General features: G+C 45.6%; 1 protein-coding gene across 3 annotated transcripts in view; it reads right to left on the reverse strand.

Annotated features, from left to right (window-relative positions):
- CASP7 (caspase 7) overlaps positions 1-14826 on the reverse strand; it is a 52100-nt gene that overhangs the window by 32020 nt on the left and 5254 nt on the right. The window contains exon 2 of one of the 3 annotated variants that reach the window (XM_083149772.1): positions 554-681. The exons of 1 other annotated variant lie outside the window; for it this stretch is intronic. In XM_083149772.1, the coding sequence (XP_083005898.1) occupies positions 554-681 (128 nt within the window). Of the gene's footprint in view, positions 1-553; positions 736-14826 lie in introns of all 3 variants that reach the window. One more of the 3 variants, XM_083149773.1, reaches the window with a different exon arrangement.

The raw sequence follows: 14826 nt of genomic DNA on the forward strand, positions 1-14826 counted from the left end.
GAGGTACAGGAGGCACAGAAGGCAGGAGGTACAGCAGGCACAGAAGGCAGGAGGTACAGGAGGCACAGAAGGCAGGAGGCACAGAAGGCAGGAGGTATAGGAGGCACAGAAGGCAGGAGGTACAGGAGACGCAGAAGGAGGGAGGCACAGAAGGCAGGAGGTACAGGAGGCACAGAAGGCAGGAGGCATGAGGCACAGAAGGCAGGATGTACAGGATACAGGAGACAGGAGGCACAGAAGGCAGGAGGCACAGAAGGCAGGAGGTACAGGAGGCACAGAAGGCAGGAGGCACAGAAGGCAGGAGGTACAGGAGGCACAGAAGGCAGGAGGTACAGAAGGCAGGAGGTACAGAAGACGCAGGAGGAGGGAGGCACAGAAGGCAGGAGGTACAGGAGGCACGAGGCACAGAAGGCAGGAGGTACAGGAGGCAGGAGACAGGAGGCACAGAAGGCAGGCGGTACAGAAGGCAGGAGGCACAGAAGGCATGAGGCACAGAAGGCAGGAGGTACTGGAGGCAGGAGGTACAGAAGGTGGTAGACTTGCTGCGTCTTACTTTGAGAATAGTGAAAAGCGCTGACTTCGGTCGGGTTTCGCATCCAGAGTATCTCCCAGGTCTTCTTCCAAACACTGTCCCCCACTCACAGTGCACTCCGGAACCAGATCACCCCCCGCATCTGCCATCTGTGGGAGAACAGGACAATGTGTAAGGTAGAAGTCAGCATGAGGCGATGGCCACTGTAGAGATAGAGAAGGATATTAGAGGTCTCAAACGCAGGATCTTATTGTGAGGCCAGCACACTGCAATCCCTCTGTGTAAAGCTGGGAATACCCCAGGGGACATGAAAGGTGCCCACACTGCACGTAAATCGCCCTAGCCTAGTGTACTGGGGGCCTTTATGCTGTGCTTGCTACTCTGTGCTGCACTAACTTCCCCTTCTGGACAAGAGCGGTAGTGCCAGCTGGCTTGTTAGAAAGCAACACGCAATATAATGCTGCATTCAGTGGACAGTGTCTAGGTCCACAGTCAAAATCTCGATCACTATTGGCTGACAGTCACTAGGTCCACACATTTAAAAAAATCCGACATGCATCAACGTGGAAAAGGTCGGAATTGGTTTTTCGTGATTTTTTTTTAAACCACTTAATCATACTTTACCATCCCGGCGGGCATAGGGCTAGAATATAATAGCATGGCGAGGGTACCCGACACACTAATATGGTGTCTACGTGGACCTATACTGTAGCGATAAGAAATAATGGTACCTGTGTAGTTTCATGGCGCCGTGCGTCTGAGTCCCCTTGTGGGGCTCGCTTCGCTAGCCCACGCTGCGGGCTCGGTGGCTCGCTACGCTATGTAAAATCAACTCCATGCCAACATGGATAGTGGAGGTATGAACTATCCCTGTTGGCATGGAGTTAAGTTAGTTTATTTCAGATAGTTGTGGCGAGCGTAGAACCCGGAAGTAGCACAGCGCCATGCTGGCGCCGTGAAACTACACAAGTACCAAAATAATTATACGTGCCTATTTATTAATGTCCCATTGAGGAATGCTCTTTTGCAATCAAGTTAGGGGCTGCATTCGGCACCGTCGGTCGGGAAAACCCAGGAGCGGAAGGGTTTCGTCGAGTTTCACACTTGCTGGGCTGTTTGCTCCGGGAAGGGAGGGCCGGCGGTGTTTTGTGGGCGTGCCGACAAAAAACAGTTTGTGCGCCCATGAAAACGTTGGGCGCACACCACTGGGAACGCAGACTGGTCGATGCTTGCGTGGGGCGAGTGGCTGACGGCTGCTCCCGCCCCAAGTTCAGGCAGTCACTTTTATTAGCGAACGGAAGAGAATCAATTCGATGGCAAGCGAAAGAGAAATCAAATCAGGACAGGCCATCTCTTCAGGATTTCTACCTCTGCTGAGACCTAGGCAAATTTCTCTTTTTATTTTTTGAGGCATCCCACATCTCACAATAGGGGTGGATACATAGGGGGAAATTTACTAAAGGAAATTTGTAAAAAATAGGTGTATTTGTATCCAGAAATACACTTATTTTTGACATTTACTATCCCGAAAATACGGCAATTCGTATTCGTATAGATGTGCTATCAATACGAATATGAATTGTCATATTTTCGGGATAGTACATGTCAAAAATAAGTGTATTTCTGGATACAAATACACCTATTTTTTACAAATTTCCTTTAGTAAATTTCCCCCTATTATAATGTCACTTCCTATGTCAGAATACAACCAACTGATTTACAAACGTCAAGGCGGTATTCAATTAGCTGCCATAATTTATCGCACACAATACAAAAAGAGAGTGTTTTTTATTAAGCCATTTGGTTTAAACCAGCCAATCCTTATAGATAGATCATATATTTATTTACGGTGTCTTATATAGCGCAGCAGATTCCGTTACAGTGTCTTATATAGCGCAGCAGCTTCCGTTACAGTGTCTTATATAGCGCAGCAGCTTCCGTTACAGTGTCTTATATAGCGCAGCAGCTTCCGTTACAGTGTCTTATATAGCGCAGCAGATTCCTTTACAGCGTCTTATATAGAGCAGCAGATTCCGTTACAGCGTCTTATATAGCACAGCAGATTCCGTTACAGTGTCTTATATAGCGCAGCAGATTCAGTTACAGTGTCTTATATAGCGCAGCAGATTCCGTTACAGTGTCTTATATAGCACAGCAGATTCCGTTACAGTGTCTTATATAGCGCAGCAGATTCCGTTACAGTGTCTTATATAGCGCAGCAGATTCCGTTAGTGTCTTATATAGCGCAGCAGATTCCGTTACAGTGCCTTATATAGTGCAGCAGATTCCGTTACAGTGTCTTATATAGCGCAGCAGATTCCGTTACAGTGTCTTATATAGCGCAGCAGATTCCGTTAGTGTCTTATATAGCGCAGCAGATTCCGTTACAGTGTCTTATATAGCGCGGCAGATTCCGTTACAGTGTGCTTGCAGCAGATTCCGTTACAGTGTCTTATATAGCGCGGCAGATTCCGTTACAGCGTCTTATATAGCGCGGCAGATTCCGTTACAGTGTCTTATATAGCGCAGCAGATTCCGTTACAGCGTCTTATATAGCGCAGCAGATTCCGTTACAGCGTCTTTTATAGCGCAGCAGATTCCGTTAGAGTGTATTATATAGCGCAGCAGATTCCGTTACAGTGTCTTATATAGCGCAGCAGATTCCGTTACAGTGTCTTATATAGCGCAGCAGATTCCGTTACAGTGTCTTATATAGCGCGGCAGATTCCGTTACAGTGTCTTATATAGCACAGCAGATTCCGTTACAGTGTCTTATATAGCGCAGCAGATTCCGTTACAGTGTATTATATAGCGCAGCAGATTCCGTTACAGTGTCTTATATAGAGCAGCAGATTCCGTTACAGCGTCTTATATAGCGCGGCAGATTCCGTTACAGCGTCTTATATAGCGCAGCAGATTCCGTTACAGCGTCTTATATAGCGCAGCAGATTCCATTACAGTGTCTTATATAGCGCAGCAGATTCCGTTACAGTGTATTATATAGCGCAGCAGATTCCGTTACAGTGTCTTATATAGCGCAGCAGATTCCGTTACAGTGTATTATATAGCGCAGCAGATTCCGTTACAGTGTATTATATAGCGCAGCAGGTTCCGTTATAGAGTGTTATATAGTGCAGCAGATTCTGTTACAGCGTCATATAGCGCAGCAGATTCCATTACAGCGTCTTATATAGCACAGCAGATTCCATTACAGTGTATTATATAGCGCAGCAGATTCCGTTACAGCGTCTTATATAGCACAGCAGATTCCATTACAGTGTCTTATATAACGCAGCATATTCCGTTACAGCGTCTTATATAGCGCAGCAGATTCCGTTACAGTGTATTATATAGCGCAGCAGATTCCGTTACAGTGTATTATATAGCGCAGCAGATTCCGTTACAGTGTATTATATAGCGCAGCAGATTCCGTTACAGCGTCTTATATAACGCAGCATATTCCGTTACAGCGTCTTATATAGCGCAGCAGATTCCGTTACAGTGTATTATATAGCGCAGCAGATTCCGTTACAGTGTCTTATATAGCGCAGCAGATTCCGTTACAGTGTATTATATAGCGCAGCAGATTCCGTTACAGTGTCTTATATAGCGCAGCAGATTCCGTTACAGTGTCTTATATAGCGCAGCAGATTCCGTTACAGTGTCTTATATAGCGCAGCATGTTCCGTTACAGTGTATTATATAGCGCAGCAGATTCCGTTACAGCGTCTTATATAACGCAGCATATTCCGTTACAGCGTCTTATATAGCGCAGCAGATTCCGTTACAGTGTATTATATAGCGCAGCAGATTCCGTTACAGTGTCTTATATAGCGCAGCAGATTCCGTTACAGTGTATTATATAGTGCAGCAGATTCCGTTACAGTGTCTTATATAGCGCAGCAGATTCCGTTACAGTGTATTATATAGCGCAGCAGATTCCGTTACAGTGTCTTATATAGCGCAGCAGATTCCGTTACAGTGTATTATATAGCGCAGCAGATTCCGTTACAGCGTCTTATATAGCGCAGCAGATTCCGTTACAGCGTCTTATATAGCGCAGCAGATTCCGTTACAGTGTCTTATATAGCGCAGCAGATTCCGTTACAGTGTATTATATAGCGCAGCAGATTCCGTTACAGTGTCTTATATAGCGCAGCAGATTCCGTTACAGTGTATTATATAGCGCAGCAGATTCCGTTACAGTGTATTATATAGCGCAGCAGGTTCCGTTATAGAGTGTTATATAGTGCAGCAGATTCTGTTACAGCGTCATATAGCGCAGCAGATTCCATTACAGCGTCTTATATAGCACAGCAGATTCCATTACAGTGTATTATATAGCGCAGCAGATTCCGTTACAGCGTCTTATATAGCACAGCAGATTCCATTACAGTGTCTTATATAACGCAGCATATTCCGTTACAGCGTCTTACAGTATATAGCGCAGCAGATTCCGTTACAGTGTCTTATATAGCGCAGCAGATTCCGTTACAGTGTCTTATATAGTGCAGCAGATTCCGTTGCAGTGTCTTATATAGCGCAGCAGATTCTGTTACAGTGTCTTATATAGCGCAGCAGATTCCGTTACAGTGTATTATATAGCGCAGCAGATTCCGTTACAGCGTCTTATATAACGCAGCATATTCCGTTACAGCGTCTTATATAGCGCAGCAGATTCCGTTACAGTGTATTATATAGCGCAGCAGATTCCGTTACAGTGTCTTATATAGCGCAGCAGATTCCGTTACAGTGTATTATATAGCGCAGCAGATTCCGTTACAGTGTATTATATAGCGCAGCAGATTCCGTTACAGTGTCTTATATAGCGCAGCAGATTCCGTTACAGTGTATTATATAGCGCAGCAGATTCCGTTACAGTGTCTTATATAGCGCAGCAGATTCCGTTACAGTGTATTATATAGCGCAGCAGATTCCGTTACAGTGTCTTATATAGCGCAGCATGTTCCGTTACAGCGTCTTATATAGCGCAGCAGATTCCGTTACAGTGTCTTATATAGCGCAGCATGTTCCGTTACAGTGTCTTATATAGCGCAGCAGATTCCGTTACAGTGTCTTATATAGCGCAGCAGATTCCGTTACAGTGTCTTATATAGCACAGCAGATTCTGTTGCGCTTTACAATTGGAAACAACAGCGATTAAACAAACTGGATAGATACAAACCGACATGGAGGTAGCAGGGACAAGCTATACAGTATATAGGGGGAAATTTACCAATATGGATTCGTAAAAAATAGGTGTATTCGTAGGCAGAAATACACCTATTTTTTACACATTTGTATTTTCGAGATTTACAATCCCGAAAATACAACAATTCGTATTCCTAATGATGGGACATTCGTATTTGTATTTACAAATACGAATGTCTACACCATCGATAGGATACGACAGGAATCACCATTCAAAAGAATGGTGGTTCCTGATTTACTAAGCAGCCGTATTGATAATACGGCTGCTAATTGGTGTAAAACAGGCACGAAAATACGGCAGGAAAATACACCTCGATTGTCCTGTCGTATTTGGCTTTAGCCTGCACGGATCAGTCAGATCCGTGCAGGCTTTAGTGTAAAAAAAAGCCGTAACCAGCACCAGGCTGAAAGAGCTGGGGCCGGTAATTAAAAATCAGAGAACCCGACAAATAGGGGTTCCCCGATTTTTAACAACCAGCCCCAGGCTCCAGGTCCGGGGCTGGTTCCCAAAATACGGGGGACAAAATGACTAGGGGTCCCCCGTATTTTAAGAGCCAGCCCCAGGCCAAACCAGCCAGCAGGTTAATGCCAAAGCCGGGGGGAGACTTTTTATACAAGTCCCCCCGGCCAAAGCATTAACCCTCTGACCAGTCAGCCTGGCCAGGGGTCCTGGGGGAGTGGGGACCCCCCCAATAAAGGGGTTCCCCTCTCCAGGACTTACCTGACCAGGCTGAAGCCTGGTGCTGTCCTCGATGCCCCTGGGCGGTGGGCATCGAGCTGATCTCGGTGTAAAAAAAAGATGAATAAACTATTGTTTTAAACTGTGGAACTATGAGTCCCAGCAAGCCTCCCCTGCAAGCTGGGACTTGGAGAACCACAAGTCCCAGCCTGCGGGGCATTAAAGGGCCCGCTGGCACTTGTAGTTCCACAATAAAAAAAATAGTTAAATAAATACACACTGACACCTGAAAAATAAAAGTTTAATACATACATTACACACATTGATACTTACCTATCTTGATCCCGTGGGCGTGGCCTGGCCGTTCATGGAGGAAGACGCACGTTACCTGAGCTCCGGCACCCGCATCACATATAGAGGGGTTCCCTGATGCTCACAAGCCTACCTGTGGAGCTCCGCTGACACCCGCTACCAGATCGGAGCCACCCGTCCCTTGGTGAGTCGCGCTGCGGAGCCGGGGGGGGGGAGAAATCCCTCCCTGCGGTTTGCGGCCTTCTCCCCACTCTCCACCGCGGCCTAAAGTACAGGGCGATCCGGCGGCCGAGCTCCACGCCCCCTGCCGCGACCCCGAGCGGCGCGCTGACACTGCCGGACACCCGGAGACACTGCCCGCATATCCCCCGCCTCACCCGCAGCTGTCCACCCCTGGCGGCTAGGGCTTGGAGGCTCGGGAGGGCGCGGGGACATCTCTCTCCCCCACGTGGCGTCCATCTTGGAGGACCCAGGCGGCAGGACGACACCTCGCAACAGCACCCGGTGGGGTAGACGCTTGCCCCTCATGTCCCCCCTGATCGCCCTTGATGTGCTGGGACCAGGGGGCACCTACATATAGCCCACACACCACCCTATACCGGGCATAATTACCTCAGTGAGGAGACGGCGGCCATTAAGTCAAACACTGCCTACTCTCAGGACCCCTGCCCAGGGGACTTGGGTAGCATCACCCCTGCTACAACACCCTCTTGCCTATAGGTACAGCAACTCTTAAGACCCTATCAACTCTATACTATCTGAAGATCTTTCAAAGCTTGCCAGCTCTCTGATTAGGCCCCCCCCCCCCCCCTCCGGTTATACAGTTGTTCTGTGTCAGAAACCAAGAAACCAAGAGCCAGCTGTACATCTTTATCCTCAACCTATGCTATTTGCCCAATACTGTCTATTACCTAGACTACAAACTTACTGCCTTATTCCACCCAGATGTGGGGAAACACTCCCTATACTGCTCAGATTGGAGATAAATTAACCTAGAGCTCCAGGAACAAAATTTAGGATATGACCTGAAGTGGCGCACTGCTGCCTGAGAACTGTACTAAACCCTGGTTATCACCCGAATAACCCTCTAAATACAAAACATACAAAACAGTGGGGATTTCCAAGTCTCTGGCGCAATACTTGAATGAAGTGAGTTTGAAGGTCTTTTGTCTTCAGATATTTTCACACTTTTTCAAGAATATTCTCAATTGTGCATAAGAAGAAAAGAACGATCGATGGTTATATACAAATCGGTTTTAAATAAAAGGAGATGATGTGTGGACAATAAATGTAAACATATGGGCGTACCCCCACTCACGGTAAGGCGGGAGATGTACAGACACGTAGCGGTTTCTTTTTATCTCTTTCTCTCTTCTTTCTTCTGTTGTCGGTTTGTCTTCTTTTTGGTGATTGATTTCTCTCCGTGAAGGGTGGGAGTGAAAAGATGGGGGTTAATAAATAGGTCTGTGAATAATATCAAAGACACCCCGTGCAGATCGGATAGAGAGAACAGTGAAGATCGTACCTTACTCACCCAGGGATAGAGCAAGATACGCATATAAAGGTTTCTTTATTAGGATAGATGGCCTTTATAGTACACCAAAGTGGAAGCAAGGAATGTGTGCGTACCGCACTTACGTGGATAGATGGTGAGTATATGCCCGTAGCGTGTTCTTTTCTTGCATGGGACTCTATTCCACCATGGAACAAGGTTTGTCCTCAGATGTAAATATTTTAGGCAAAGAAAGTAATAAAATATGAATATTAGTAACTCTTGTGGACTTTATATATAAGGTGCTTTTTAGAAAATTTCAGTGCAGAAAGGGGTACTGATGGCGTACCGTGACTCACACTTTGATGAGTGGGGAAACACGTATAAAGGTTTCTTTATTGGGATAGGTGACCTTTGCAATATACCGAAGTAGAAGCAAAGAATGTGTGCGTACCGCACTTACGTGGATAGATGGTGAGTATATGCCCGTAGCGTGTTCTTTTCTTGCATGGGACTCTATTTCACCATGGAACCAGGTTTGTCCTCAAGTGTAGGTGTTTTAGGCGAAAAAAGTGATAAAATTTTAAATATTAGTGCATGAAATTTAATGATGACTATTGTATCTAGGGTGCCTTTAGAAAATTTCAGTGCAGAAAGAGGTACTGATGGCGTACCGTGACTCACACTTTGATGTGTGGGGAAACACCCAAAAAGGTTTCTTTTAGAGGAGATATTCAACTTCACCGCGTGTTACACCCCAAAAGACTCAATAGTAATTATACCCAAGGTTTTATAGGGATCGGTGATATGCGTACCAGAACTTACAGAAATGTAAGTAGTTTACCACCTATAATGGTTTCTTTTAATTCTGAGTGCTTGACCCGTAGGTGGAGCTGATGTTCCTCCCAACATATGTTTATAAACCAGAAGAAGGGGGAATTTTTTCTTCATAAAAATTTTTTTTTTTATTTAATCCATAGATGGATTAAATAAAAAAAATTTTTTTATGAAGAAAAAATTCCCCCTTCTTCTGGTTTATAAACATATGTTGGGAGGAACATCAGCTCCACCTACGGGTCAAGCACTCAGAATTAAAAGAAACCATTATAGGTGGTAAACTACTTACATTTCTGTAAGTTCTGGTACGCATATCACCGATCCCTATAAAACCTTGGGTATAATTACTATTGAGTCTTTTGGGGTGTAACACGCGGTGAAGTTGAATATCTCCTCTAAAAGAAACCTTTTTGGGTGTTTCCCCACACATCAAAGTGTGAGTCACGGTACGCCATCAGTACCTCTTTCTGCACTGAAATTTTCTAAAGGCACCCTAGATACAATAGTCATCATTAAATTTCATGCACTAATATTTAAAATTTTATCACTTTTTTCGCCTAAAACACCTACACTTGAGGACAAACCTGGTTCCATGGTGAAATAGAGTCCCATGCAAGAAAAGAACACGCTACGGGCATATACTCACCATCTATCCACGTAAGTGCGGTACGCACACATTCTTTGCTTCTACTTCGGTATATTGCAAAGGTCACCTATCCCAATAAAGAAACCTTTATACGTGTTTCCCCACTCATCAAAGTGTGAGTCACGGTACGCCATCAGTACCCCTTTCTGCACTGAAATTTTCTAAAAAGCACCTTATATATAAAGTCCACAAGAGTTACTAATATTCATATTTTATTACTTTCTTTGCCTAAAATATTTACATCTGAGGACAAACCTTGTTCCATGGTGGAATAGAGTCCCATGCAAGAAAAGAACACGCTACGGGCATATACTCACCATCTATCCACGTAAGTGCGGTACGCACACATTCCTTGCTTCCACTTTGGTGTACTATAAAGGCCATCTATCCTAATAAAGAAACCTTTATATGCGTATCTTGCTCTATCCCTGGGTGAGTAAGGTACGATCTTCACTGTTCTCTCTATCCGATCTGCACGGGGTGTCTTTGATATTATTCACAGACCTATTTATTAACCCCCATCTTTTCACTCCCACCCTTCACGGAGAGAAATCAATCACCAAAAAGAAGACAAACCGACAACAGAAGAAAGAAGAGAGAAAGAGATAAAAAGAAACCGCTACGTGTCTGTACATCTCCCGCCTTACCGTGAGTGGGGGTACGCCCATATGTTTACATTTATTGTCCACACATCATCTCCTTTTATTTAAAACCGATTTGTATATAACCATCGATCGTTCTTTTCTTCTTATGCACAATTGAGAATATTCTTGAAAAAGTGTGAAAATATCTGAAGACAAAAGACCTTCAAACTCACTTCATTCAAGTATTGCGCCAGAGACTTGGAAATCCCCACTGTTTTGTATGTTTTGTAACCTAGAGCTCCACCCGGTGGCTCAAATAAATAACTACACTGCTACAATCCCTATACAGTGCCAGACACCCAATTGTCAAATCTAGAGAGTCACAACGGGACAAATACCACAGTCTTCTACCCTAAGACGCGTACTCTCTACCCCATACGACTACATTACCATGTGAGCCAACTCCCCCAGAGATGGAATACTAACCCAGGCCCACGATTTAGGGGAATGTGACCCCCACTTGCTGACTGACTTTTGGTTCTAACTGCTTAGATGACCTGATCTGGAAACCACGCCAACATCTAATGGGCAAAACCAGGAGGAGCACGAAGACGCAAGACACCGGCTCCAAGAATACCACTTCACAAACATCACTCCGGTCCTATCTCTCCGCCTCTCAAACCATAGACCGCTCCTCCCCCCCCCCCATCTGAGAACACAGACACCAATACCAACGAGATACCCTCGTCTCCACGCACGATGGATCTTCAATCTCAATTGGCACAACTGCGGGGTGAAATCGGAGAAGTCCTCTCACATGTCCGAATGCTCCCCTCCAAGCAAGACTTACAGGCACTTGAAACAAGCCTTCAGGACTCATTCCAAACCCAGATCTCAGCGGTACAGGCCGATATCACCCTCCTAGGGACGAGAGTTGAAGCTCTAGAGGAGGAACGTGAAAACGATTCCGACCAACTAACCTCAATCAAGGAGACCCTCTCCCAACAGGCAACCGACATGAGAATCCTACAGGAGAAGCTGGAAGATCTGGACAACAGGGGTCGCAGAAATAATGTGCGAGTAAGGGGCCTCCCAGAATCTGTGCCCCCTTCCGGTATAATTGATGCCCTCAACAAAATGTTTGGTGAAATCTTGGGTACCGATCCCGAAAACCCCATTGAATTTGACCGTGCCCATAGAGCTCTCAAACCTAAAGGGCAAGCTTCTGAGCAGCCTAGGGATATAATCTGCCGCCTCCACTATTACTCCCAGAAAGAGGAATTGCTACGGAAAGTTCGCGACCTAGAGGCCATCGAATTCGAGGGGACTCGTATTCAGATCTTCCAAGATCTTTCATGGCGCACACTCCAGCAAAGAAGACTGATAAAACCACTCACAGATGCCCTTCGCAAGTCAAACTATAAGTACAAATGGGGCTTCCCCTTCTCCCTACAGGTGTCTTCAGGGGGACGTCAATTCACTCTACGCTCTCCAGCAGATCTTCACGACTTCTGCTCCAACTTGGGCCTAGACGAACTCTCCCTACCTGATTGGCAGGCCTTCCACTTGCCAAACGCCCTTCCTCCCCATAACTCCAAAAGGGAGAGATGGCAACAAGCCAACACCTCGAAGAGATCCAGAGGACCTCCTGCCACTCGCTCCCAAGAGCATACCTGATGAGATGACGAGTGGTAACATTAGACACTGAACACTAATCTTGTTTCTGTATACACTGTCGTCACCTTAGAATTACCGTACCGTTACTTAATACCCTCTTAATATCTTTTGTTTAGTTTTTCCAGTGACCCTATGGTCATATACTAGGTCTGTTTCTCTACTAGTTACTCAGAGAACCAAATATCCATCTACACTTTTACACTTAGTAATCTAAAACACTTCAGTTAGTATTGTTGGGGCACGGCCCCCTAGTTCCCCCCACCGCTATTTGTACAATCCTCCGTGACATGGTCGCCATTATGGCCTCCTCACTGTCCGGATGCGGCTATGTTTTTGATGCTCATACCAGATGTTCACAGTTTTACTACGCATTGTGTTATATATTATTCTATGTTTTTTGCCCTATCACTATGACCCTTCTTCCTCCCTCACCACCAACTCCCTGCTCAACCTCACCGCTCTCCCTCCTCGTCCCTCCTACCCAATCCGATTCTTACCCACTGTCTTCTCATCTTATAACTACCAAATGACCTCATCCCTACGTATTATATCCATCAACGCTAGGGGTTTAAACATCCCAGAAAAAAGGACACAGGCACTACATTTCCTTCATAAAGAAAGGGCAGATATCGTCCTAGTCCAGGAAACGCACTTTCCCCAGAACGACCCAACCCCTCGATTAAGTAACCACTACTTCCCTACCACACACTACTCCAATTACCCGCATTCAAAATCTAAAGGAGTTGCCATCCTATTTGCCCGACATGTACCAATCTCTGATGTACAAACACACATACTAGAGGAGGGTCGCTGTCTACTTCTAACAGGCACCATATATAATACAAAGCTCACAATTGTTAACATCTACGCGCCCAATCAGGGACAAATGACCTTCCTCAGAAAGGTTCTAGATAGGGTTGACTCACTTAAGCAAGGGATCCTGGTGATAGGGGGCGACTTCAACTGGGCTCTAGACCCTCTCCAAGATGTAACGCCATCCCCTAACTCCCCTCCGAGTTCACAAACCAGGGAGGTTAAGCGACTTTTCCACACCCATCAACTATCAGACGTTTGGCGAATTCATCACCCTACCGAACGGGACTTCACCTACTACTCACCACCCCACAAATCTTATTCTAGACTTGATTACTTCCTCCTGAACCACAACTGCCTCCACTTGGTTCGAGACTCTTCCATTGGCTCCATAACCTGGTCTGATCATGCCCCTGTTTATTTAGACATCTCCTTAGACATGGCCCCTAGACAACGATCCTGGCGCTTTAACGAATCCTTACTCTCAGACCCGACCTACAAATCCCAATTGGAAGAAACCCTGGACACCTATGTGGAACATAATGTCACCCCTGATGTCTCTGACATGGTGATCTGGGAAGCACACAAATGTGTTATGAGGGGAAAATGTATTCAGTTGGGGTCATTTATTAAAAAACAGAAAAAAATCGATGACCTCCTTCAGAAAATCCAAGTACTAGAAACTACCCATAAAGCATCCCTCTCCTCCACCACGTTTGTAGAACTTACCTCCACTAGGTCAGCCCTTAATAAACTATTATTGGACAAAGCGAAAATGGTATTTCGGAAATGTCGTAATCGATATTACCGATGGGGGAATAAACCGGGCAAAATGCTCGCTAAGGCACTTCGCACCCAAAGGTCCCTCTCTTTCATCCCCTCTATTAAAAACACTCGAGCCCAAACACTACATGACACGGACTCCATTGCAGCTACCTTCTGCTCATACTACTCATCCCTATATAACTTAAATCCTCCAAAGACCCCCGACCAACTCGAGGAACAACAACAACATATCAGATCCTACCTTATGAAGATCGGCTTCCCTACCTTAACCGATGAGCTTAAAAACGATCTCGAGAGACCATTTACAGAACTAGAGTTGACCGAGGCGATTAAAACAACTCCCTCAGGTAAAAGCCCTGGCCCGGATGGGTTTACCATCTCCTATTATAAAGCCTTTAAGGACAAACTTCTACCTTTGTTACTGCAGGCTTGCAACACAGTAAGTGCGACCCATCCCTTCCCCCTCCAATCATTAGAAGCCCACATTACTGTAATCCCTAAAGAGGGCAAAGATCCATCCTTATGCCCCAGCTACCGCCCCATCTCGCTCCTTAATATAGATGTGAAACTATATGCCAAATTACTTGCAAACAGACTAAAACATCTCCTGCCAACCATTATCCACAACGATCAGGTAGGCTTCGTTCCAGGCCGTGAAGCCAAGGACAATACCTCCAAAATATTCGCCCTTATACACCACCTTACAACCACCAAAACCCCTGGAATCCTTCTTTCAACTGACGCCGAGAAGGCATTTGATAGAATTGACTGGGGCTTTATGAAGGGGGTGTTGGACCACCTAGGGTTGGGACCGATATGTCTACAACGTATCTTAGCCCTATATGCCTCCCCTTCCGCTGGAATACGGATCAATGGCACACTGTCTAACTCGTTTGCTATCAGCAATGGGACCCGACAGGGGTGCCCACTCTCCCCCCTAATTTTCGTTCTGTGCATCGAAGCCCTGGCCAGAGCTATCAGGGGAAACCAAAACATTAGCGGGATTACAATAGCTGGATAAGAATATAAGCTAGCGCTCTTTGCGGACGATCTACTTGCTACAATTACTAAACCCATGACCTCCCTCCCCAACCTAATGTCAGAGTTTCAGAGTTTTAGCACCCTCTCTAATTTTAAAATAAATTTTACTAAGTCGGCGGCTATGAACGTCTCCGCTTCTCCGATTACTGTGACAAACCTCAAAAACTCATTTCCCTTTGCATGGCACACATCCCACCTCAAATACCTGGGAGTAAA

This window comes from Crinia signifera, chromosome 6, assembly GCF_055691185.1.
Source record: "Crinia signifera chromosome 6, ASM5569118v1, whole genome shotgun sequence".
Taxonomy (NCBI): domain Eukaryota; kingdom Metazoa; phylum Chordata; class Amphibia; order Anura; family Myobatrachidae; genus Crinia; species Crinia signifera.